The sequence below is a fragment of the Plecotus auritus genome (assembly GCF_963455305.1).
Source record: "Plecotus auritus genome assembly, chromosome: 4".
Taxonomy (NCBI): Eukaryota; Metazoa; Chordata; class Mammalia; order Chiroptera; family Vespertilionidae; genus Plecotus; species Plecotus auritus.
The window spans coordinates 183,363,331-183,388,669 of record NC_137775.1 but is presented as its reverse complement, the minus strand read 5'-3'; the positions used below and the strand labels follow the sequence as shown (position 1 = coordinate 183,388,669).

Sequence of the window (25,339 nt, the reverse complement as noted above, 5' to 3'; positions counted from 1 at the left end):
ACTCCTGGGTATGCACGCAAAGAATGAAAGCTGGGTCTCAGAGAGATCATTGTATACCCATGTTCAGCGGCATTTTAACAAGTGCTGAAAGGCAGAGGCAATGCAAGTGCCCACCGGTGGATGAATGGATAAACAGAATGTGGAGTATCCAACAGCGGGATATTATTCAGCCTTACTGGTAAAAGGGAAGGAAATGCTGGCCAACACTCATCCGGCAAAACCAATGTTGTCTCCCAGACCTCGAAGAACTCTAACCTGGGGACCCAGGCCAGTGGCGAGCAGGAGAAAACTGTAAGGGAAATGTAACGGGACAGGCTTGACCCATAGCAGACACACACTGACATCATTAACAAGGTTCTACCCTCCGGCTTGCGGGGATGGCAGGGACATGCTAATTTAATTGTGTAGAAGGCGATGGAAGTATTTTATGTCTGCTAATTACAGATGCCATTTCTGCTCTGCAGGATGTCAGTTCACTTAGTAGGTTTCTCCTCCTTCTAACTGCACCTACCCAAGCATCAGGAGCCTGTGTTTTGGTCTGCGCACTGATTTGTGTTGAGAGGAACACAGCACAGACTGCCAACTGCGCCCTCCTGGCCAGCTGTGTGCCGGCATAGCTTTTCTTATTCTCAGAGATGAGACTGGGCACCATGGGCTCAACGCACAGAAACCTCACATGAGCATTTCCCGAGCCTAAAGGTAGAAGGACTCCGTAGCACACTGAGAAAGGCTGTGGAGCAGAAGGAGGCTTTTAAGAACCTGCCTGCTGGAATGGTTTAGGACAGAGATCAGCAGAATATGGCCAGCGGATCAAATCCAGACAGCACCTGTGTTTGTGAATAAAGTTTTATTGGGACACAGCCACGCCCATTCATTTACACACTGTCAATGGCTGCTTTCACGTGGAAATGGCAGAAGCCAGTGGTAGTGGCAGAGACCATATGGCCTGCAGAACCTCAAGTATGTCACCTCTGACCCTTCAGAGGAAACGTCTGCTGACCTCTGGCTTCACCTAGGGGTCGGCAACTGAAACGTCTCCAGGGGCCCGAGGTCACATTTGTGTGTTGCAGTTGGGGTGTAACAGAGCAGCAGGTTGCGGCATGAAGGTGGACAGCTGCAAACTAGCAGGAAGCTGAACCCTGGAGAAAGGACCTCACCGAGGTCCTTGTGAAAGAGACTCAAGGATGCCTGGTCTTGGGCTAAGCCTGGACTCTGATGATTTTACCATTTTCCACACTGGCCCACAGCAGTCTGGGACTGGGGGCCTTCCTTAGCTTGTGGGTGGGGAGCACATCAGACCCTCACCCGTGTTGTTGACTCTGTTCCGTCTTGCCAGTTCCTGTCCAATTGGATTGGCTCAGCACCAGACATGAATTGGCTCATGTTTTAACCAAGAAGCAGCATCAGTGTGCGCTCAACACCCCGCTTTGCTTTGCTTCCTGTGTTCCTAAAGTCTTGCCTCCCGGGCCTTTGGGCCTGAGGGGCAGGACGCCAGCCTCTCCCTCTTGCACTCTTGGGGCTGAACAGCTCAGCCGAGGGAAGGCCTCCCTCGGAGCCTGGCCACACAATGAAGCCAGGAGGAGGCAGCTCTCACCGGGGGAGACCTTCAACCTTAGCTGGATGCTGGAATCGACGGGCAGCTTTGGAAATGGCTACAAATTCTAACTTGGTTGGTCTAGTGCAGCCTGGCCTTTAGGGTTTTTAAGTTCTCTAGGTCATTCTATTGTGTAGCCAAGGTTGAGAACCGTTGGCCTGAGGACACTCATTTCACTGTCTGCCAGAATGGGGGCTTTTAGGTTCTTCCAGGCTACTGATGCAAAGTTCCTGCATCCCATTTTCCTTGGGGTGTTTAGCTCCCTAGACAAAAGCCCCAGAGAGGGGCGGGATCAGTGGTGAATTCACCCAAATATGATTAAACGATTAACTCTGGTATTGTGTGAAAGCCTCTAAGTGAAGCCTTGGGGACTGGGACTAATCCGTGTTCTGGAACTTCAGATGTATGAACGGCACTGTATCACTGCCCGGCACGGTGAGATAGATCTTGGTCATCTCCGAGAGGCAGCCTGTACCCAGTGAACACACGCCAAGCACCGAGTGCTGGGGAGTCGGGGAGAACCGGGGGTCCTAGCATCATGAAGGCGGTACTTACTTCTGGGGATCTTGCTGGGGTAAATCTTCTGGCAGGGCTTATACTCATCCGGAGGAGGGAAGTCTTCCACAGAGTGGAACGTGAATTTAGACTCGAAGTCATCTGCACACGTGGGAAACGGCAAGGTTACTCGGTTGCTGTGATGACCCAAGTCGGGGGATTTCCCGGGGCGCACAGGTTGGCCTGCTCAGTGCCAGGGTTTCAATGGCAGGGCTATTCCCCCCAGACAACCACCCACTTCTCAATTTTTACTGTTTAGTTGGGACAAGGGGAATCAGGAAAAATTAAATGAACAGACCTCCCCATCACCCACCCCAACGTATGCCCACCAACATCTTAAGGAAGCTGCTAAAGGGAGTGGAAGAGCCACAGGGACGGCAGAGTCCCCATGGCCTGAACCCCCTGAGCTCCTGGGAGGAGGGTTTGGGTGGGGAGGAGTGGGCTGAACAGAAGTCCCCATGGAGCATGGCCTGTGTCCATGCGGACTGACCTGGGTCCCCAAAGCAAGCGGGCTCTGTCCTGAACTCTTGATGGCAAGGGGAGAGGGGCGTGTGGCCTTGTCAGTGGTCGAGTCCCTGCTTTATGATATGGGCTTTGTGTCTGACAGTAGCCCAACTGACAAAGGGATCCAAAGATTTTTGGTTACATCCGACCCCATGTGACTTTCCTTCCTACCTCCATATTTTTGCCCTAATTGTCCCCCTGCCTGCTGGGCCTTCTGTCCATTCATTCGCCTCATCCAAATCACTCTATCCGTTCAGCCCTATCCATGGGTTTCTCCATGGAGACAGATACGGCTTTCATGTTTGTTTTCTTCCCTCTCTTTAAACTCAACCAGAAGGTTTCGAGTGGGTCCTGGAACCCTCCAGAAAGGCTCAAGGGAAACTCTGTATGTAACACAACCAGTGGGCTATTCTATGCTACAGTGAGCACCCTGTTCTTGCAAAGCATGCACCCTGGTGGATGGGCTTCCTCCTGGGACCGGGAACCACCCGCTCCCTGGCAGCCAGAACGGCAGCCCATGGCCCCGCTTACCAATGATGTGCAGGCCTCCGTTCCACAGCTGACCTCCCGGCTGCGGTGTCGGGGTCCAGCCTGGGGCCTGCTGGCTCCTGCTGGAAAGCTCCGTGGTGGGGGATCTCGCAGGGGGCGCTGGGGGTGGGTTCAGCTTTCCCCCACTGGTACCTGACAGAGAAGAGGATGGGGGTATTTAGATACTAGAGTGAATGGGGACAGCCAGTGCTGTAACCTGCTGTGAGGGGTGAGCTATTGAGACCTTCCTATGTAAGATGATATATGGTGAGGAAAAAGGCCACCTCTGGAGCCACCCTGCTTGGACTGAATCCCAGTTCTCCCACTGGAATAATAACATAACCTCCTTGTGCCTCAGTTTCCTCCTCTGTCCAATGGGAATAACAATAGCACACACACACACACACACCTGCTAGAGTTGCTGAGTGAAGAAAGTCGCAGGTAGTAAGGGCTCAATAAATGTTAGCTGCTGCGATAATCTTAATGACAATGACCATCCTCATCATCAGATGGCACAGCCCCCAAAAGGGGAACCGCTGCTATAAAGTATTTCCTGCAATATTCACAATAACCAAAAATGGAATCAACTTTAATATCTAACACTAAAAATATGGTACATACTGATTATCATATTAATATGCTTATAAATAAGTTTTAAAGATTTGACAAATTGCTTTTAAAATAATATATAAAACAGAATAGAAAATAGTATATATAAAATGGCATTAACTATGCAAATACATAGGTACATTCAGAAAAAAAGAAATAAAACACATCCAAATATGACCGTTTTTATTTCTGGGTGATGTTATTGCAGGTGATTTAAATTTCTTCCTATTTGCTCTACGATGAGCTTGTGTTATTTTTAATGCAAATAAACACATTTAAGAAACTACGCATAAAAGAATTTTCTGGAAGGTCAAGGAATATGTGTATACGTGTGGATGTGTGTTGGGTGCAGGTGTGGGTGTGTGTAAATATAATGTTGGGGTGTTTATGAGTGTGTTTGCATGCGTGTGCTTCCCATTCAGACAGACACTAAGAGTGAACGAAGCCGTTCCGCTACACGGACATCAGTCATAGGGCAGGTGTGTGTACTCAGTCCCAAATCACTGCTGCTGGGGAGCTAAAGGAATTCCTTTTAATATTTGTCTGAAATACAGACCCTCCATTTCCTTGAGTCAGCAGGAGAACCTGCCAAAAAAAAAAAAAAAAGGCAGAACACTGGTCCAACCTCCTGAGGGCCTGTGACATGCTGGCTGGAGCCAGGTTGAAATAACTCAGGAAAAATTGAACAAGAAGCTGGTTCTGAAGCAAACGCACCACAGCCCCTCCACCCCAGGGAGGAGATCTGGTGGCTGAACGTGATGGGAAGAATAAATAACCCCTGCTAGATCTCACCGCTGTCCCGCCTGTACCAACAACTGCCTGAGGGGGCGCTGCTGCTATCCCCACTTCACAGGGAGAAGGAAGCACTGGGAGGCTGTGATTGTCCAGGGTCACACAGCTAGGAAAGGCAAGGGGATGTAGGCCAGGTTCCCTGGCCTGTGATCTGCATCACCTTGGACAGGTCTCCCAGCCTCCCTCAGCCTTGATTTCCTGCCTCTAACATGAACACCCCAGCTGAAGTCCCACAGCCAGGCTTTATTACGCTCCACAGGGGCACTGATAGGTCTTTTCTAAACCTAAATCCCAGAGTAAGACATCGCAAGGTAGTCCCAAGGGGCTCACAGGAGCAGGTCTCTGGCTGTGGCCCTGGCACCTCCCCGACTGCCAGCGACGCCTCGTGAGCCTCCCATCTGGCCACCCTGGACCGGGACAGTGGCACTCACCTGGGCCTCGGCCCGGCCTCTTCTTCTGCAGGAAGGGCTGTCCAGGCGGGGCGGGCGGAGCGGGCAAGGCCTGCACGCTGGGCTTCGGGGGCTGTGCCTGGAAGCTGGGGGACTTGGGGGGCAGTGGGGGCGGGGCTTCGCTGCTGTTGTTAGCGCCTGGCATAGGGGGCGATGGCACCAAGGACCTCGGAGTGCAGGAAGCGTAAAGGGGGAGTGGTGGTGGCGGGGGCGGTGGGGGCGGGGGCGGGGCGGGAGGCTCCCGGGCATCTTGGGTGGGGCTGGCAGCATCTGCATTGAGCCCTGGGTACCCACAGGGTGGGAGGAGAGGGAGCGGGGGTGGGATGGGGGATAAGTGCAAGGGGGCTAGCTGCGGCTTCACTGTCTTGTCACTGAGAACGGAGGTCTGGGGAAGAGGGGGTGGCGTTGGGGGAGGTGGCGGAGGGGGAGGCGGAGGGGCAGAGGGCGGTGCAGAGGGCAGAGCGGGTGCAACTGCCAGGGCATTCCCTTTGGTCTGTGAGCCAGGTGGGGACACCAACGGAGCTTTGATGGGAGAGGAAGGGGGCAGGGGTGGGGGTAGCGGCGGGGGCGGTGGGGGCATGGTGGGAGGAGGTGGGGCAGGCATGCTGGGGCGCGGAGGGGCTGTCCTGGCCTCCGAGGCAGTGCCTAGCCTGGGAGATGCTGGGGCGTTGAGCGGCCCGCTGATAGTTTTGGTGGGAAGCCGGGGAGAAGGCGCTCGGGAGCCAGGGGCCTGCCCTGTCTTGCCACCTGGAAGTGAAACAAGTTCCGAGTTAGCTCAGCGACAGAGGAAAGAGAAAGCCCAGGTGTGTGGGCAGCAATGCCCAATGCTCTCAGGCATGATGTCGGTGAACCGCATTCTTCCTGCATGTCCATCGAGAGGCCTCGGGGCAGCAGCTGTCCCCCAAGAGGCCAGCTGACCAGCCGCAGCGTCCTTGCCAGCACCACCGTGCTGTCCTCCTCTGAGACAAGCCCAGCTCAGCCACCAGCCTTCCTACTCCTCCACCAGGCCCGCCTCTGCCGGGGCCTCCCAGCCCAGGCACAGGACTGCCCCACCTCCTCCGCCTTCCTCACCTCAAGGTCACTTCACACTCATTCACTCTTGCCCACTAGGTCCATCAGCCCATAGGTCCTTGTTTGGGTCCTCGGGTGTCAACCAGACTCTCCTGGTTAGGGGGGTGTTCCTCACTCCCCGCGTTTGTGAACAAGGACTTTACATTGAGAGCAGAAGCTTCCTGCTTCCCTGGACATATAAGGCAAGTCCAAAGCCAGTGGGAAGATCCAGGCCCTTGGGGATCCAGGTCCAATGACTTTGAACCTCCCCATCTGCTGGCCTCTGGAAGTTGCAAGTTCCTCTTCCCAAAGACACGTGCCCATCTCTCAGGGGCTCGCTGCCTCCTGGTCTCCTGGCTTCCTCGCCCCAGGAGCCTCCACCACATCGACCCCAACGGGAAGCCCAGAGCCTCGTGGATTCGACAACACGTGGCCGACAGCCAGCCCTGTGCTGGTGGGCCTCACGGAAGCCGGGTGTGGAGGGTGCTCCCGGGGAGCGGCCTTGCCACGCCACACACCCTGTGTCACTATGTTAGTTCTGTCCCTGTTTACTGTACAGAACTTTTGTAATCACTGATGCTTCCATTGAGGAGGCATTGAAAGTATTTCTTCCCCACAAATACAGAGCTCTCCCTGAGAGGAATTCTGGGGAAATTTTCCCCCAGTTTCAGCACCCTTGTTTTACAAAGCCCAAGAAAACATGCGGCCCTGGCCGGTTTGGCTCAGTGGATAGAGCGTCAGCCTGCAGACTGAAGGGTCCCAGGTTCGATTCTGGCCAAGAGCATATGCCTGAGTTGCGGGATCGATCCCCCCAGTAGGGGACGTGCAGGAGGCAGCCAATCAATGATTCTCTCTCATCATTGATGTTTCTATCTCTTTTTCTCTCTCCTTTCCTCTCTGAAATCAATTAAAAAAGAAAGAAAGAAAGAAAAGAAAGAAAGAAAGAAAGAAAGAAAGAAAGGAAAGAAAGAAAGGAAAGAAAGAAAGAAAGAAAGAAAGAAAGAAAGGAAGGAAGAAAGGAAGAAAGGAAGAAAGGAAGAAAGAAGACACGTGGAAAGCCCTTGAAAACATGCGTGCTCCCACACCTCCAACTTCCCGGGGCTGCAGAAAAGGAAACACAGCTTTCCCATCGGATTCCTACCCCAGCCTCTGCTGGTGGTGCTGAGCCTGTCAGTCGATGAGTCTCCATGTGTTTTCCCAACCAGGTGCTGAACATGATGGGGGGGAAAAGCCCCCATCTGGCCTTCTACCTCCTGGATATCCAACGTTCTATGGGAGCTCCAGGGCAGGGCCAGGCTCAGGGATTCCTGCCTCTGACTTCTCCAACCTGCTTCCTTAGTCCACAGAGAGGAAGGCGGAGAGCTCAGGCAGCTCCCCACTCAAGGCAAGGCCTCCCTCGGCCCCGTCGCCGGGTGAACCGTAAAGGGATAACAAAGGTGAGGAACAGAATCAGCCCCCGAGTGACCAACCCAAACTTTCTAAGTGGCTGAGCACACCATGTCTCCAAGTTTCAAAACCCTGTCAAGTGAGCCAGTTCAAAGTACAGGAGCCTCTGCTTACTACGCAGCCAGACAAACGAGACACGGGCAAGCCCATTTTCATCCCAGCATGAGGAGCAGCAGCAAGGAGGGCACTGATCCTCCTTCGGCTTCCGTTCATGCCCATTCTGGGATCACACGCAGAGCTGGCAGCGTGCATTTAAGGTGAGCCTGACAGGGGAGAGAGGAGCTGATGGCCTGAGTGCAGGCGACGAAAGCAGCCAGGCACCGGGCCAGCAGAGAGCTCGCAGTGAGTGCCACGGGAAGGAAGGGAGGAGACTTTCCACTGGAGGGTAAGCGCTAGCCCTAGAAACCCAAACAGAAACAGAAGGAGACCATGAGTCGGGCGGGGAAGGGCCAGCTGGAGTGGACACAGGAGGCTGCGCTGATAGGAGAGGAATGAGCGGCCAGAGCCCGGGGGTTATCAGAAGATGAAATCAGACATCTTCTTTCAATGTGCACGTTTCCAAAAAAACCTTGGACTGCACGAAGTCTCATTACACATTTGATTTTAAAAGAAATGAAAATGTTTTCACGGGCCCCTAAAAGTATTGTGAGCGCTAGACATGGTGCTCTCTGGGCCTAATGGCTCCGAGCAACCATACCGCCCACTCACACATTTCATTCAACAAATACTTCCTGAGCACCTACTGTGTGCCGGGCATTTTTAAGGCAGTGAACAAATCACAGTTCCTGCCTTCACAGAGAATACATTTAAAGAGAGAAGACGCAAAATAAACCAGTAAATGTATAATGTGTCCAATGGTGGTAAGTAATACAAGAAAAATAAGTCAAGATAGAGGAGCTACAGAATGACAGGGATGATGAGTGACGCCCCACTGATAGGCTGATCAGATGCCACGTGAGCAGAGATCTGAAGGAAGGGCGATAGTGAACCATGTGGACACCTGAGGAGGAGTGTTCAGGCCAACGGAGCAGTCAGTGCAAGGGCCCTGTGGCAGCAATATGCCGGGTTTGTGCAAGAACAGCAAGGAGGGCAGGGTGTGGCTGGAGTGCAGGGCTTGAGCCAGCAAGAGTGGGAGGCAAGAAGACCAGAGAGATAGCCAAGGTCTCAGTCCTTTTCTCTGAATGACAAGGGGGGCGATGGGAGAGTTCCGAGAGAGAAGAGCGTGGTATCTCACGCTGACATGGCACTAAGCCCATGCATCTCCCTATTGGTCCTGACCTTGAGCTTCCCTCCTGTTACAAGCATCCTTAGTCACGTCATCATGGATTCCGATCTCCTCTAAAGAGATCAATGCTCCACTTCGCACAATGGCTCAAACGCCTGACGCGTGTGTCCTGTTTGGAGACAAGCAGGAATACTGATGGCTTCCTTGGTCTGAGCCCTGTTATAAGCTGATGGGGATTATTTCTGAGAAGAGAAGCTAGTGAAATGTTTATATCCCAAACGATATTTCTTTGACACCATGAAGGAAGTTTGAAAAAACGTGGGCGCAGAAGAATGCCAGGTCTCAGGATGACCTTGGGGCTTTCTTGTCTGAGAAACCCTCAGCAAAAAGGATGAAATGAAATGGCCTCTGAGAAGGTTCAAGTGGATTTCAAAGCATCCTACAGCCCCTATTTGTGCTGGACTTTATCAGTAGGTGATGGCAGCAAACGCATCCCTATGTCAAACAGCCACAGAGCCCAAAAGAAAGTTAGCAAAGTCACACGGTAGAAGATTCTATACCAGGAATTTTGGGGGCTCAGTCTTCCCTGGGTTAATGAAATTCATTGAGCTTATTTAAAAAAAATATAAAAAACACTTTTTTTGCACACAATCAATATATATTTTCCTAATCCCAATGCAGTATTTTAAAAACATGACTTCCACTAAGACACAAATGACTGTGGTAGACTGCTTGCAAAAATGGCCTTGATTAGCCACTCATTCCTGGTTGTAAAATGTTTAAATGTGATCTTACACCTCCTCTCGCCAAGAGATGAAGTGTCTTTCCCCACCCTTGTCTCTGCCCGGCCTTGTGACTTGCTTTGGAAAAGAGGATGTAATAGGAAGCAATACTATGCCAGTTCCAAATCTAAGCCTCAAGAGACTTTATATACGCCTGTCCTCTCTGTTGGAACCTTGCCACCACTATGAAAACAAACTCCGAACAGTCTGCTACATAGTGAGGGACCAGATGGCTCAGTCCAGCCGGCGGTCCCAGCTGAGGCACCAAAGATATGAGAGAGAAGGTGAGCAGACACCTACCCAACCTGTAGATACTAGAGGGGGCCCAGCTGAGACCACCCTCCATTGCCAACTCACGAATCATAAGCTAAATAAATGGTTGTTAAAAGCCCCTGTGTTTTAGGGCGTTTTGTTACACAGCAATACCTGCCACAGTGACTGAGAACCTTTATGACTCATTCATTGCCAGTGAGGCCACCGCGATGCCACTAACTGATTTACACCTTCTGTCTGTACTTCGCAGTCTGAGCCACAGTCACACCATCACTAAACACTGTGCGCTACGGCCAGTCATTCTTCACTTACTACAAGGGGAGGATTTAAACAGAAGGGTGATTTAAAAGATCCCTCGAGCACAATTCTGTGCTTTGGAAACTTCCGGTGCTTGAGCTCCCAAATGCATGATCTCCTACCACACAGCTCTTCACTGAAGACATGTCACTTACTGGCATGTGAAGGGTGGCCCAGGTGGGTCTACAGGCGAAGGAGATGAAGGTCACAAGAGAGCCAGTCTGGATGCCTCCTTACCTGCTGCATCCCTCTGGCCTGCCGGTCGCAACACAGGGAAGCCGCCAGCAAACAGATCTCCCAGGGCTGGGGGCGTGCTCCCTCCTCGAGAGTTTGCAGAACCTCCTCCTTCTTTGTTGGCTCCTTTAGAACCTTCGGAGAGAAGAGGCCAGTAGACGAGGACTTGTGAGCAGAGCGGAGCCGCCAATTCTCACCCGGGGCCGTGGTCGGACCCTGCTGGGGACAGCCTCCCATCCGCTCATCTGCAGGGTTACCCTTCCTGACGGCATCCTTCCCAAGCACCCTCTGTCTTGATGCCCTGCAGGCTGGTGCCCAGGCCTATGTGCTGCCCTCGCTGGGTCTACCAAAGCACCAGACATTGGTAGCTGACCACTCTGAAAGTGACCGGAACCCAGGGGCCTTCCACTGCCAGTTAGTAGATGCCAATGGAGGCACCAGCGATGCCTTTCAAATGAGAAAACCCAAACATCATCAGGGCAGGGCTGGTCCTGTTTTCAACTTGACTGTGGCTGTGGGAGGACTAGCCAGAGAGAACCCGCAGATTTAATTCAGACGGTAATTGTAACTTCCTGTCCACAGAGCCTGGCCCTGAACTGCAGGCAGGAAGGGAAGCCACGTGATGATTTGTGCTTCAGCATTTTCCTTTCCTGCCCCAGCCCCGCACCCGTCCCTGCACCTTTCCGTCTACGGAAGGGCCCGGAGGAGAGGCATCACTACTTCCAGCCTTCCGACACGTGTGATACGTGTGTGATACCATCTACATACGATGAGAAGACATTCAGTTTAGACAAGGATTCCTGACAGAAAACCGTGGTGACCTAAAACTAATGTGCTAATGTGGAGAAATTAAGGCACAGTGCCCACTGGTGGACAAACATGGCCAGATTATTCTAAATACCAGTATTATCTATTACCTGCTCATTGCAATGATTAGGAAGTGAGTGTTCCTATAAAATGGACTTCTCTGTTCATTGGGCTTAACCAACTAGTTAGTGGGTCTCACCAGAAACTAATTTTTATTGTAATTGTTGGAAAGATTTCTTGTCTATCCTTGAGTATCTATATATATAAAAGCCTAAGCAACTGTTACCACAGGACGACCGGCTAATAGCTATGACACACACTGACCACCAGGGGGCAGACACTCAATGCAGGAGCTGCCCCTTGGTGGTCAGTGCGCTCCCACAGCCAACCTCCCACAGCTGGCCAACCTCCTGGGGTCCCTCCCTCGAGCTGGCCAGCCCTGATCTGCCCCGATTGCTGGTCAGGCTGAGGGACCCCACCCGTGCATGAATTCATGCACCAGGCCTCTAGTTTACATATATAATTACAGATACTAGATACAATTATATTTTTGGGACTATCTTTGAGAATTGACATCATGCTCACCATTGAAAAATGTGTGAAGACATAGTAATACCTGGCATTGATAAACAGTTCTGCATATATTATTTCAACCTTCCACTATCTTGACACATACAAAAAAGAGTGGGTATTATTCTCTCTCCCATTTTGCAGGTGAGCACACTGAGTCCCGCAGAGGTTCCCCGGCTGTCCTGGTAGCAGAATCAGAAGTCACCTGACCCGAGCCTAGGGCTCCGTTCACCCTCTCATATTCTAGAAGACATAGAAAGCTGCAGTCCTTTGAGCCTGTGAGAAAATACTGAACACATCTTTTTCCTTGTGCAAAACAGAAACTCTGCACTTTTTAATGTTGAGACTTAATGTTTTCTCTCACTGAGTTTGAGGACTATTTTGACACAATGATGTTTAAGTGTTACCTCACAATGGATAAACACAGAGTGGTATATCCTAAAATGAAGTATTAGTCAACAATCAAAAGGAATGAAGGACTGGTTCCTGCTATATGGATGGACCTTGAAAACATGCTGCTCAGTGAAAGCATCCATAGAGGCAGAAAGTAGACTTAGTGGTTGCCAGAGACTGGGGGATGAGGGGGAGAGGGAGTGACTGCTAATGGATATGGGGTTTCCTTTCGGGGTGATGGAATGTTCTGGAATTAGAAGAAGGTGATGGCTGCAATCACACTGTGAATGTTTAAATGCCACGGAATTGAACGCTTTCAATGGTTAAAATGGTGAATGTTATAGACTATGTATTTTATAATGATGGTGATATTTTTAAGCACTAGAGTGATGACTGAGGATGCCCTACAGACTGCCTGCACACCTGGAGGGAAGCTCTCTCTCCCACGTGGCCTGCACACTGAGCAGGTCTGAGAGGGCCGATGCTGTCCTGGTAACAGGCGAGGCCCCTGCCCCGAGCGAGCCGGGGGTGTCTGGCTGAGCTCCCATGCTCCCGAGGCTCAGGGTGGACCTGGCCCACGTGTGCACTTACTCTCGATTTGCGGGGCACTGCGGTCATTGATCTGCGTGACTTTCCGAAGGCGAGTTCCTTGCTGGATATCAGCCAACAGTGCACTTCGACCTTTGGGATCGGCCTTTCTCAAGCTGGAAGCTTCTGTACTCGCCTGTAAGGGAGAAGGAGGGATGCGATTACAATCACACAGAACATGTGCAGAGAAGCCCAAAGTCCTGTCCGCTGTAAGGTTTACCTCCACAGTCCACCTCACCTGCTTGCCCTGCCCCCACCATTCCTAAGGCCATCTCACCTTGATCTCTAGGCATTTACCCACAAGACGCAGTGGACACTTAGCTCCTGCTGCTCACACCCCTCTCCCTGGGGACCTAGAATGGACTCTTTCTTATGCTCACACCCCTATAAGTCTCAAGGAAGCCTAAGTCACAGACCCTCTTCCTCCTCATAGTTAAGGCCACATGCAGGCCTGGGCTTCAGTCTGGGTGCTCCTGACCCAGGCTGCTGGATTCTGAGTGATCACCCTGCCCGGCATCCCAGGTCCCCTCTGGACCATGCCTTCGCTGACCCCAGCTTGATGACGGAGTTGGCCCTGTGGCCCTGTCGTGCCCTGGGCTATTCTCCTGAGTGGCACTAAGTAGCGTGCAGTCCCCTGGTAGTCATCCTCCCTGCTGTGGGTGGCCCATCGTATCTCACAACGGAAGCAGGTTCGGCCTTGAGGAGCTGGTTTTGAGGGAAGGATGATGACCTTCATGTGAGCACGCAGCAAAGGGGAGAACTGGGACCCAGAGGGGTCATAGAATTGGGGAGAAGGGAGGGCAGGGGATTCCAGGAAGGTTTAGGGGCTGCCTACTCGGTGCCTGGGTGTGTCACTCTAATCCTCATAAAACCAGTGAGTGTCCAGTGAGCTTGCCTTCATTTTACAGATGAGAAAACTGAGACGATGAACTTTTCTGTTCAAGGCCACAGGGCTGGGTTCAAACCCAGATCTGCTAAATTCCCACGGCCATGTGCTTTGTACTTGCAACCCAGGGCATGTGCCATCATTGGGATAAGTGTCTCACTGACTGCTAACTTGCTTCATAAATATATTTGTGAGAATAACCTTTATCCTAACTCTGCATGTAGCCCTGAGGTCCAACGGTTTCACTTCCATTGCAGCTCAAGCTGACACGGCAGGGTCTCCATGGGCTACCAGAACCAGCGGGCACCAGAAACTACACACGTAGGTTCGTGGCAAATAAGGGGGTGGGGGGGGGCTGCATTGGAAGACACAGCCAGGAGGATCTTCCGAAGTTGGTTTGTACCACGTGACCCAAGAGCTGGTTAACCATTTCTCAAAGCATGAAATGCACGTGTCTTCCGTTTTCCCCTTAAACAGCACCACCCAGAGGTCTTTTCTGACCCCCAGTCTAAAGAAGTCTACCCAGTGTTCTTGCTCAGGGTACCATATACGTTTTCCTCTTTAATCACAGAGGATACATTTTTATTTCCATTTTCAGTGTGAAAATTTCCATTTGTGCTCATGAGTTCAAGGTTCACCATCCCACATTTCTCTCTATCAGGAAAAAGATCTTGTTCCTCAATATGTCTTCAGAGAGTAGGACACTATGTGGGCCCAGGCAGGCTCAATCACTGTTTACTGGGTGAATGAATTAGTAAATGATGAGTGAATGAATGAACTAGACCTAGGATGTACTAGTATAACTCGCATGTACAGAGTTAGGACATACATGCATGGAGTTAGGCCACTACATCATGCAGCATATGACCGAGCACCCATGTGAGTCTCACAGAGAGGAAGACCCCTGAGAATTCAGAAACTGCCATATTTGCCAGGCTGAGCTGAGCAGACTGTAAGGATGATATGAGACCTCAAAAGGTTCTTGAAATACAGAGAGGACTCACGAATCCTTGCGGTGGCCTTTTTGTTTTGTTGTTATTGTGGTTGTGCAGAAAAGGACAAACCATTTTGCTTACTAGACAGTCAAAGACTCCTCAGTGTCACAGGCTAGAAACAAAGGCAACTGTGGGTTTAGCTAAAATGTGCTGAGTCCGCATTTTCCTGGGCCGACTACTGCATGATGAATCGGAAGGACACAAGTTCAGAGTCGGTTCTCATTGCCTGGAGACATGCCTTTTGAGTCCTTGAGAGGGACTCATGGTCAACAGTAGAGATCTGAGCTAGGGACCCCAACCCTACTGCTCCATCGTTTCTAGGAATGCATGTAAGCACACACATGCACACAGGGGGTTTCCCACACAGCATGCTTGAAACCCCCACACATATAAAACATTAACATCAATACGTTATTTTAAACTACAACATTTTGAGATTTTTAAATTTTATTTTAAAATGTTGTTCATAAATCATTAGTGACGGGAAGAAAGGATCAACAGAAGTATCACCACCCTAGCCAAGAGGGTAGGAACATTTTCATAAGAACCTGGCCTTGTAATCTCAGACACGTGTTACGGTCAGGGGTCAGGGAGAATGTCCTTTGTCACTTTCTTCCTAGTTGCAAGGTGACCAGCACCATGAATTACAATGACAGTCATGACCCGGCTCAGGTGCTGACCCCGAGGAAGGCAGAGTGAAAAGTTCTTCTGCTTAAAGAACTGGAGATGAGCACACCTTAGCCCTAGTGACCTGCAGGGGGTCATCGCAATATCAAAATTCATCCCCCCACCCCACCTAGCCCACCCCAGGCTTTTCGGGGGAGGGCTGTGAACAATGTTGTACGTCCTTAGGGTTATGCTTTTGAACGGATTGCCGACTTAACACAGGTCTCAAGATGTTCTCGATGAGTCCACGTGGCAGGTTTGTTGATAAACACCTTCCAAATCAGAGGGAGGACGTGGCAAGGCACGTCATGTTTGCGTGACGCAGTCTAACGTGCGGGACTAAATTTAACAAGCCTCTGCGACTGCTCAGCTTGCTTTCCGGCTCTCCGTGGGCCCTGATGGTTTTCCACTAGAGGGCCCTCCTCCCCTGGTATGAGTGTGTGCCCTCCAATCCTCCCTGGGAGGTGGGAAAGAATGAGTAACTTCAGGGCTAAGGTGGTCATGCATATGCAGGCTTACCTAAAGGGCAGCTAAGGGCTTATTCATTTGAACATGGAAAACTAAAGCACGCAGGGACAGTGGTTCCTGTCATCTGCAATAGTTACTAACCATTAAATCAAAATTTGCTTCTTAAAAATCTACAGTCCTAAGAAGTCTTGTTACTGTGGTTACAGGATACAGAAACAGGAAAGATTTCCAAATAAACCCCGGGCTTTTATTCTATGCAAATCCCAATTTTGGGCAACTTTACTAAAAATATAATCAAGGGAGAGAAAGCCATTCTTGGACACTTTTCCCAAGGCAAATCGATCCACCAAACCCACCCCCTCCCTTCCCTCTTCCCCCCAAAATGAGAAACCAAAACATCAATTCAAAGTCTCCTCTGGTTAGCATTGTCGTGGGGTGTGACAATTTGGGGGATTCCACACAGGCTTTTGTGGGCTCCGTTCTGCTAGAGCAAGTTCCAGTGGAATAGCCCTGACCCTAAAGAGATGCAGAGCAGCAGAACAGTAATGCAAATTAGCCCATTGCTGGGGTTGCCGAGGCTGAAAAACGGAAGCGAACCAGTGAGATTAGAAATACAAAAATGAGTGGCAGGACTCAGCGAGCCAAGGGCGGTGAGGTGACGGCCCTCCTTTTTTGATGAATCCCATTTGTCTTTCCAACAAACGACGCCATCACTTTTCAGTGCAGTTTAGGGTGAGGAAGGATGGCAGTTCAGTGCACATCACAACTTTGAAAGGCCCAGTCTTCCTGCTATTTGTCACCAGGCCACCAAAGGCCATGACCGCATCTGTCTGATTTGAATACTGGTTTCTGTGCAAAACACTAATAAAAATCTAGCCGGCTGACCCACACCTAGCAGGCTGTTGGTCTCAGGATGATCTGAACCCTGTCATTTTCCTACAACGTCAGCCTTGCAGCCTCTAAAGATACTTTCTGCCGAAACCAGTTTGGCTCAGTGGATAGAGTGTCGGCCTGCAGACTGAAGGGTCCCGGGTTCGATTCCGGTCAAGGGCATGTACCTTGGTTGCAGGCACATCCCCAATGGGAGGTGTGCAGGAGGCAGCTGATCGATGTTTCTCTCTCATTGATGTTTCTAGCTCTCTATCTTTCTCCCTTCCTCTCTGTAAAATATCAATAAAATATATTTTTTAAAAAAAGATACTTTCTCCATGTGGCTGTCACACCTAACACTGGTCCTTAGGTTTCCAGGCACACAGCCTGCTCATGACCTCAGACCTCAGCCTCTCCCCCTGCCTCCTCCGAACCTGGGGGCAGGCAGGCAGGTGTCGGCAGCCAGGGCACCTGCACTTCACGAGCACATCTGAACCCCAGGGACAGCCCGCATGGCCCACAAATAGCCTGGACTCCAGCGAATATTTTCAGACAACTGACTCTCCCCTGCCAGGCCTGACACCACGTTCCCTGCACCCCAATGTGTATAAGCCAGGTAGCTCCAGAATGAGGCATATCGCAGTCGAGTAGTTCTCCATCTCATTTTCAGAAATGCAAATATACACTTAAAATCTATGCGCAAAAAGGATGGACCCGCTAACCTTTTTTAAAGTCTGGTTTATTGAGCAACGGACTGTTACCTAGACCAGAGAGCTAGCTGCCTCATACCTACATATGTGTGTGTGTGTGTGTGTGTGTGTGTGTGTGTGTGTGTGTGTGTATATATACATTTATTCCTCATTATTTATTTCCTGGACCTGAGCCTCTGAGCTGGTCCCACAACGGGATCCTAATAACTTGGAAGCTGCCCTGGCGGCTGTATTGAGAGCACCGCTGTCTGATTCTCCACTCTCCAAGTCACGGACTCAGCCATCCTGCCCCAAGCAATCCTTCCACCTCATCATATATTTCTCGCGGAGTTTAAGCTGCTGTGGAGTCCTCACGTGTTTCTTTCCCACTCGCAAGCCTGTGCTCATGCTTTTGCCCCTTCTCTGACCACTCCTACCCCCTCCTGGCCCCCCACCCTGGCCTCAACACACCTGCCAAGCATCAAACAGAGTTTACTTGACAAAATCCTTTTGTCCTTTTAACTTCAACTAAACTTTTCCTTGTATGATCCCCAAGCGCCTTGTCATTTTCTACTGCACTTTTCAGGTCTGGCCAGATATCACAGCTTTATATATTGGTGTTTCCCTTCTTTGTGAGTGGAAATTCCTAGCATGCATAAATGCAAAAACGAAGCCATGAACCTTTCAGTATCAGCACGTCTTGTTTTTTAAAAACCATGTGAACAGTCTATCAATATTTTGTGGAAATTAACTCCACAGACACCCTCGCCCCGGGGTCCCTGCCATCTGTCTGCTCGGACAGAACTCAGAAAGAAGCTGCTATCTTAAGGCTCTGCCTGCCATGCCCCGCTTCTTCACACGCCCTCACGCTTTTTATCCTCCGGTCACTGTCCCGAGAAATGAGAATTCAGTTCAGCACCTTTCTCTCTTTCCTGATGATGCCACTATCCCTAGGCTTAGAAGACTAAAATGAAATTATAAGAAAACCTAATGTTAAAACCTACATTGGATCTGGAAAGGACAGCCTTGTAAACAACAACAACAAAAAAGGTCAGCAAGGGAGTCAAGGGCAAGGGTCTGGCAGCAGGCGGGAACTGCTAGTCCAGTGGTCGGCAAACTCATTAGTCAACAGAGCCAAATATCAACAGTACAACGATTGAAATTTCTTTTGAGAGCCAAATTTTTTAAACTTAAACTTCTTCTAAGGCCACTTCTTCAAAATAGACTCGCCCAGGCCGTGATATTTTGTGGAAGAGCCACACTCAAGGGGCCAAAGAGTCCATGTGGCTCGCGAGCCGCAGTTTGCTGACCATGGTGCTAGTACATCACACATGGTTTGAACAGTGCCTCGCGTCTGGTGGAGGTTTCCTATCTTTATTCTCTTAGACAAAAAGGACTACCAAAAAGAAACACGTTGGCCCACCCCAATCCTCCCAGCAGATTTGTAAACTACATCAAGTTCAGCTCATGACCGCAGCAGGACTGTTTTCATTCCAAGCTTGAAATCTTGACTTCTTTCCCTCCTCCGTTTGAAATAACCAAGGCTCACTGCTTCCTTCCCTTTCCTGTGACACGCAGGTGGTTCTGGAGTCTGGGTAAGGAGGCTGCACCATGCAAAGGGTGACAATGACAACAGCAATAACAAAGAGCAAGGAGAAGACATGTGTGTGTGCCAGGCACTGTTCCAAGTATTTAACATGCGTTAACTCATTGAAAGGGCACTTGGACAGCCCCTGGATGTAGGTACTAGTTATGAGGATTAGGCCCGGTGTACAGATGGGGCCCAGAGCAAAGCAGGCTGTCCATCTACGCCTAGTAAGTAGAGAGCGGAGACGGGAGCCAGACGTCTCTTCATCACCGTGCCGGCTGTATGTACAGCCTCTTAGAAATAACACCACCCAGGAAACTGGGGAAGGTGAAACACCCAGGAAATACCTGGCAAGCCTGCAGCTGGGGGAAGGAAGTGGTCCAACTGCCCTCTGGCTTGGACCATGGTAGATATTGCCTCACAAAGAGTGTGACAGGGAGAGCAGGAAGGAGGGGGCAGGAAGGGCACCAGAAGAAAATGGAAGGCGGGGAGAGAGAGGGAGAAAGAGAGAGAGAGAGAGATGCTTCTAGGAAGGCTGGGGCCCCAGGAGCTGGGCCTTTGCCAGGCCCGGAAAGGAGGGCCAAAGCTGCGTGGTGGAGTCTGATTCGTGCCCTAAACGTGAGCCAGCAGCTGTCTTGGCAAGGGGAGCACTGTGAGCCCTTAGAATGGAAACTGCACAGAGTAACCCTATGCCGTGAGGCCGATACCCCCAGCTGTAAATAGCCTGTACTCAAACCTCCCTGGTCAGGTAACACAGAACCACATCCCTGGGCCAACCTGCTGGTCCACCGCTTTCTTTCCAAGTGTCAGCCCCTATCTCCTTTCACACCGCCCTGCTGGCTGCGGGAGCAATGAGGGCTTCCAGCACGTGGCCTCCCTTGGTTGACGGAAATAGATAAGGATTATGGACATTGCTCAAATATGAAAGTAGACGAAGGCAACAAAAATGCCAAGAGGGGGCAGGGAATTCCAACATTTCTAGGAAGTTGAAGGTATTTCCAAAGGAGTGCACCTATTATGGATAATAATGTAGATGGATCTAGACTTTCTCTTCCCACCGTCACTTTTCTAGGTCTTCTGTATGGAGAATGCAACAGAATCCTCTGGGTCTGGGCTTGGATTGGCTCCTAGGGAAGCAATGGCCCACAGCTTAGCCCAAGGACAGCACCGAAAGGGTCTGTCAGCGCTGCTGGGTCTGATGCTACTCATCCCGGAACCCGCTTCCAAACCTCTCTGGGTTGGGGCCCTCGGTCTCTGACTTGACTGTTCAGCATATGTACTCTATAACTCTGTCATTACTCTTGGACTTACATCAAATACAAGTAAATATAGAAAATTATTTCCATGCTGTAATTTTCCAGAAAAGTGTACGCTCTTCTTCTAATCCTTCTAGCATTGCCTAACTGAGGCGAATGCTCTCATCATTCAATGACAAATATTCACTGTGTTTCTGCCATGGGTGGGACAGCCCAGAGGGAAGCCAGACACTTCTGCATATTACTTGCTGGGTAAGACTCCGAGATGTGCCAGCAGAGCAGAAAGACCTGGAATCTGCTCTATCTTTGGACCTGCTGGCATTTATGCAGCATAGATAGGTCACTGTGGAAGGAGCTGAGTTTGCAGCCCTAAGCTTATGCTTCCAACTGGCTGCTGGACATCTCCACGTAGGTGTCCCACCAGCACGTTAAACTCAACACGCCCCAAACAAACTCACTATCTCCCCCATAGCACCCACCAAAGACAGACAGACACACACACACACACCTGTTACTGCTCTTGTGGTAGGGATGTCAGCAATATCCTTCTAGTCAACCAGGCTCAAAATCAAGAACTCCCTAGATCAGCGGTCGCCAACCGGTGGTCCGCGGACCACTGGTGGTCCGTGAGGTCCGAAAGGTTGGTGACCGCTGCCCCAGATCGTACCCTTGGCATTGTATAATTCCTCCAATTGACCTACTATGAACTTTACTTCCAGAATGTATCTCTAATTCCCACCACCTTCCTAGTTCCTCCACCACTTTTTATATTCACTTTTCACTGATATACAATAAACACTGTCTTAGATATAACAAATATGCCAAAAAATCACTAATATAAAGTAAGTTCTTTAATGTGAAAAGACAGTGTGAATTAAAAATATGTTTGTCATGAGAATCACGGAAGGGGCCCACTGGAGCACCCAAAGTGTGACTCATACAACAGACTCTGATTAATGACATTCCTGCGTATTTTTAATAAAATGGGCCCACCTCAAAGCCTCCCTTAAAAATACAGTAGCATCTGTTGAACCGAATGCCAGCAATTCTAGAGGAGAGCAGAAATAAATTGAAGGTCACGACAGCTGCAATGAATCAACATGAAATGCAGGCTTTCCTTGTTCTTAGTAACCATCCACGTGGCTTGGTGACAATTATGACAGGGAAAGAACTGAGCTTAAACGGAGCAGGCCTATCATCAGAGGAAGTGAATTGTAATAGAATAAAGAGGGGGCTATTTTTAGTTCATTTCTCTCAACTGTATTTTTGTCTGAGACCTCCTAAAATTAGGCTCGTTGGTTGAGGCTGTATGTAGTCAGTGGTGTAGGCTGACGCAGCCAACCAATGCTTCTGAAGACTGCGATATATCCCCATCCAGGGTCCTTCCTCTGCATCGATGGATCCCTGCCTCCTTGGCATCTCAGAGAAGTCAGCCCTGCGGAGGAAGGGCCTCCAGCCCGGCTCAGGGACAGGCCACTCAGGGACCACCAGGTTCCCTACAACATGATGACAGCCGAGCTTCCAGGCTGAAGACTGCTCAGGAGACTCGTTAAGGAACAGAATAGAATCAACATCAACTGCCTTTGATAGGCCAGCTGCTACTCCAATCTTTAGTTCATTTAATTCCATTTTAAGAAATGACAGTACTGGCACTGGCAGAAAATATGACTACCTTATGGGAATGTAAGATGCTATAAAAATGAACACATCAACATTTTTTTAAAATCACATTTAAAAATTCCACTGATCTGTGGTACTTGTTCTGTTCATTTTCAGTATCAATGCCATCCAAGGAATGGTTTCGAAGATGCTGAATCTTTAACAAAACAGAAGATATAAGTCTTAATGAAACATCTGATGTTCATAGTGGGGGAGGCTGTGCGTGTGTGGAGGCCGGAGGAATAAGGAAACGACTTTTTATCCAGTTTTGCTGGGAACCCATAACTGCTTTAACAAACAAAGCCTGTTTTTTAAAAATCATATCATACACCCGCACAGAGGTACATTCTAGTGTTTACATGGAAAAACTTTAAATAGAAATAGTAAAGCACTCTAGGTACTGAAGTCACGGTGTGGGGTCAAGGGAGAGTGGGAGCCCCAGATCACACCAACGGCCCACAGCGGGTCCCGGAGCCGGGCCTGGAAAGTGTGTTTTATCACGAAATTAGTGGTGCTGCCTGTACAGAGCTTTCGATCTGTTTTGTTAACAAATAAATTAAACAAACAAATCTGCAGGCGCAAAGTTCTGTGGAAAGGTTGTGGAAGCAGAGTTCTAAACAATGGCTGTGTCAACTTTTGGTAGAATGAGGTGGAGCACAGTAATTTCAAAAAGTTCCCTTATTTCTGTGTTTTTCTCAAATAACTGGGAGAAATGGTGCCACGGGTCTTTTTGAAAGAAAAACAACCGGGTCCGCTTCTGAAATGCTGGGTTGTGAAGGAGCAGAGCTTGACTGCACTGTGTCACAGGCCAGGGCCCTGGGGCGGTGAGGGCGCATCTGGGTGCAGAATGAGAGCAGGTAAGTGCCCGGAGGGGCCCTGGGCGCCTCCCGTCTGTCGCCCACTGAGGAAGGCCTGAGGAAGGCAGCGTTTCCACCCGACCCCCTAAGGAATGAAGTCCTTTATCACTCAGTTCTGGCTCAACCCACTCTCCTCGACCCCCTAAAGAATGAAGTCCCTTATCACTCAGTTCTGGCTCAACCCACTCTCCTCGTTCTTGGCTGCAATGAATACAAGTCACTTTGTATTCTTATCTTTTCATGGTCTTATCTGAGAGAAGAGACCAATGGGCTTCACTCATTTGGGATTACAGCCTAGCATAGTGATTTGCAAAAACAAAAACAAACAAACAAACAAACAAACAAAACACACCCCAAACACACACACAACAATAACAAACCCAAAATAGACATTAGAGTAATTTATGCCCATGAACAGGTAGAACTCAAGATTTGGAAAATAAAATGGGATGTAAGTAAGAGAAAAGCATTATTCCTCACGCTTCTTACGGTGCCCACGAGGTGCTTACATGACACGTATCTGCCCCATCAACCTTCTGTCCAAGGGGATAAACCCATTTTACAGAAAGAGCCAGTGACCCAGCAAGGCAGGATAAATGTAAATAAAAATAACAAAACTCAAGTCAAAATAACGAGGCTAAGAATGATCTCCTTTACTGGCTTTTAAAGAGAACTAATGCTCAAGTGCTTTACTGCTCAACATTTTAAAGGAAGAAGGAAACCAAGTTATTTTAAGTAGGACCAATATTTAGGGAGGGACAAAACTGTAGTTTCTAAAGATAGATAAAGAAGATATATAATCAGGTAGGGATGTGGAAGAATGAACGGAAAAGAGATATATGTGTGATCACCCCATACATACAAATGAAGGTGAGGAGTGTGTGTGGTGGGTATACAGGGGGAAAGACAGATAAGTAAAGCCTGTGAGGGAGATCTCTATATCTATATCCATATCGATATCCATATCTATATCTATATATCATCTATATCTATATCTATCTAATGCATACATAGATAATAGGGGAGAAACACACAAAAGAGGGCATATTGAGAGATAGATAGGGTTGCCACCTAAAATACAGGACGCCCAGTTAAATTTGAACTTTAGATAAACAACACACATTTTTATATAATTATGTCCATATTTGCACCCTACTTATACTAAAGCAATGATCTGGTTTCATTTTTTAATTCATTTAGTTGTTTAATTGAAGTTCAAGTTTAATTGGGCGTCTTGCATTTTCCCCTGCTAACTCTGGTAACAGAGATAAAGTAACGAAGAAAAGGGAGCATAAAAGTAAGTAAAGGAGACGAGAAAAGGGGAAGGAGTACGAGGATTTGTAAAAAAAATGAACTTCCACTTCTTATGGTTTCTCTGGTACCGTTAAAAGCTTTACAGCATTCCATAGTTTACGCTAGGGCCCCCTGAGCTTACCGCGTTTACCCATCCACACCAGCCATGCCAGAGGGCCATCATTCCAGCAAGAATCCCTGAGGAACAGCGAGGTCCCGAGAAGGGAGTCGGCAGCGCAGCCGCTACGTGGCAGGTGAGCAGAGCCATTTGCTCTGTGACGGCTGACAGACCGCCCGTAATGGATGCTACAGCGATCTAAGGTTGCAAGGACTAGACACGACTCTCCCTATGAGCGTCTAGAAATAGAAGCTATCTGCCCATTGATTCTGGGATGCATCACCCCTGCAGCACACTCAGCAGTTTATGGCGTCAGAGGCAAAGGCCTTGGAGGCCTTCACAGGGTCTGAGGGGCAGAAGGCCGCGTCTAACCAGAGCTTCTGTGTTGTTCTAAACAGCAGACAAAATGAGACAAGACAGGAGCAGTAAGGATAAAACAGGCAAAGCGCAGAAACCTGGGGGAGAGGATGCTTGCACAGCAGGGGCGTGAAGAAGATACAAGATGCAGGTTCTGTCTGGGGACGGCTGACTCTGGAACTCCCTTTCCCCAGGGACCTTCCCCTGGGTGTGGTGGGACAGCAGAGGACCGAGCTAGGCGGCACCGAGCTGATGGAGCTGGTGAGCGGCTTCTTCACCAGCCTAACAGAATATCACAGCCTGAGCGGCTTAAACAAGAGAAGTTTATTTCCTTACGGTCCTAGAGGCCAGAAGTTCAAGATCAAGGTGGCCGCAGGGTTGGGTTTCCTCTGAGGCCTCTCTCCTGGGCTCACAGGTGGCCATCTCCTCCCTGTCATCACACCGTCACCTCCCTGTGTGGCAGGGTCCTGAGCTGTCTTCTCATAAAGACGCCAGTCATATTGGACCAGGGCCCGCCCTAATGCCCTCATTTAACCTCTCTCCTTCGTAAAGACCCCATCGGTCACATCCAGAGGTCCTGGGGATTAGGACTCAATGTATGAATTTCAGGGGAGGACACAATTCAGCTCATATAACATGTTGGGTCTGAGACTTGGTGGCCATAACCCGCCTCCCACTCCTGGGAACCTCTGACGTTTACCTAAAAGAACTTGCTGGTGGTGAACAAGAACCTGGCTTACGTCGGTTCTGCCTCAGGCCCACTGCACGCCTCAATGCGGCTGAGTTCTTCATATGCAAAACAGGACACCCAAGCTGACCCTGACCCACTTTGACGGTGTGTCAAGGTCAAACAGATGTTAAAAGCAGCCCACCTGTTGCCACACAGCGTTAATACCCATAATCACTGGTAGACGTTAATACTGCACATGAGAAGGTCACAC

General features: G+C 49.7%; 1 protein-coding gene across 2 annotated transcripts in view; it reads right to left on the bottom strand.

The window, feature by feature from the left end:
• WIPF3 (WAS/WASL interacting protein family member 3) overlaps positions 1-25,339 on the bottom strand; it is a 63,798-nt gene that overhangs the window by 7,339 nt on the left and 31,120 nt on the right. For both annotated transcript variants that reach the window (XM_080663381.1, XM_080663382.1), the window contains exons 3-7: positions 12,700-12,832; positions 10,342-10,473; positions 5,014-5,778; positions 3,185-3,334; positions 2,150-2,251 (exon numbers count right to left, since the gene is read on the bottom strand). In XM_080663381.1, coding sequence (XP_080519507.1) covers positions 2,150-2,251; positions 3,185-3,334; positions 5,014-5,778; positions 10,342-10,473; positions 12,700-12,832 — 1,282 coding nt within the window. The remainder of the gene's footprint in view (positions 1-2,149; positions 2,252-3,184; positions 3,335-5,013; positions 5,779-10,341; positions 10,474-12,699; positions 12,833-25,339) is intronic.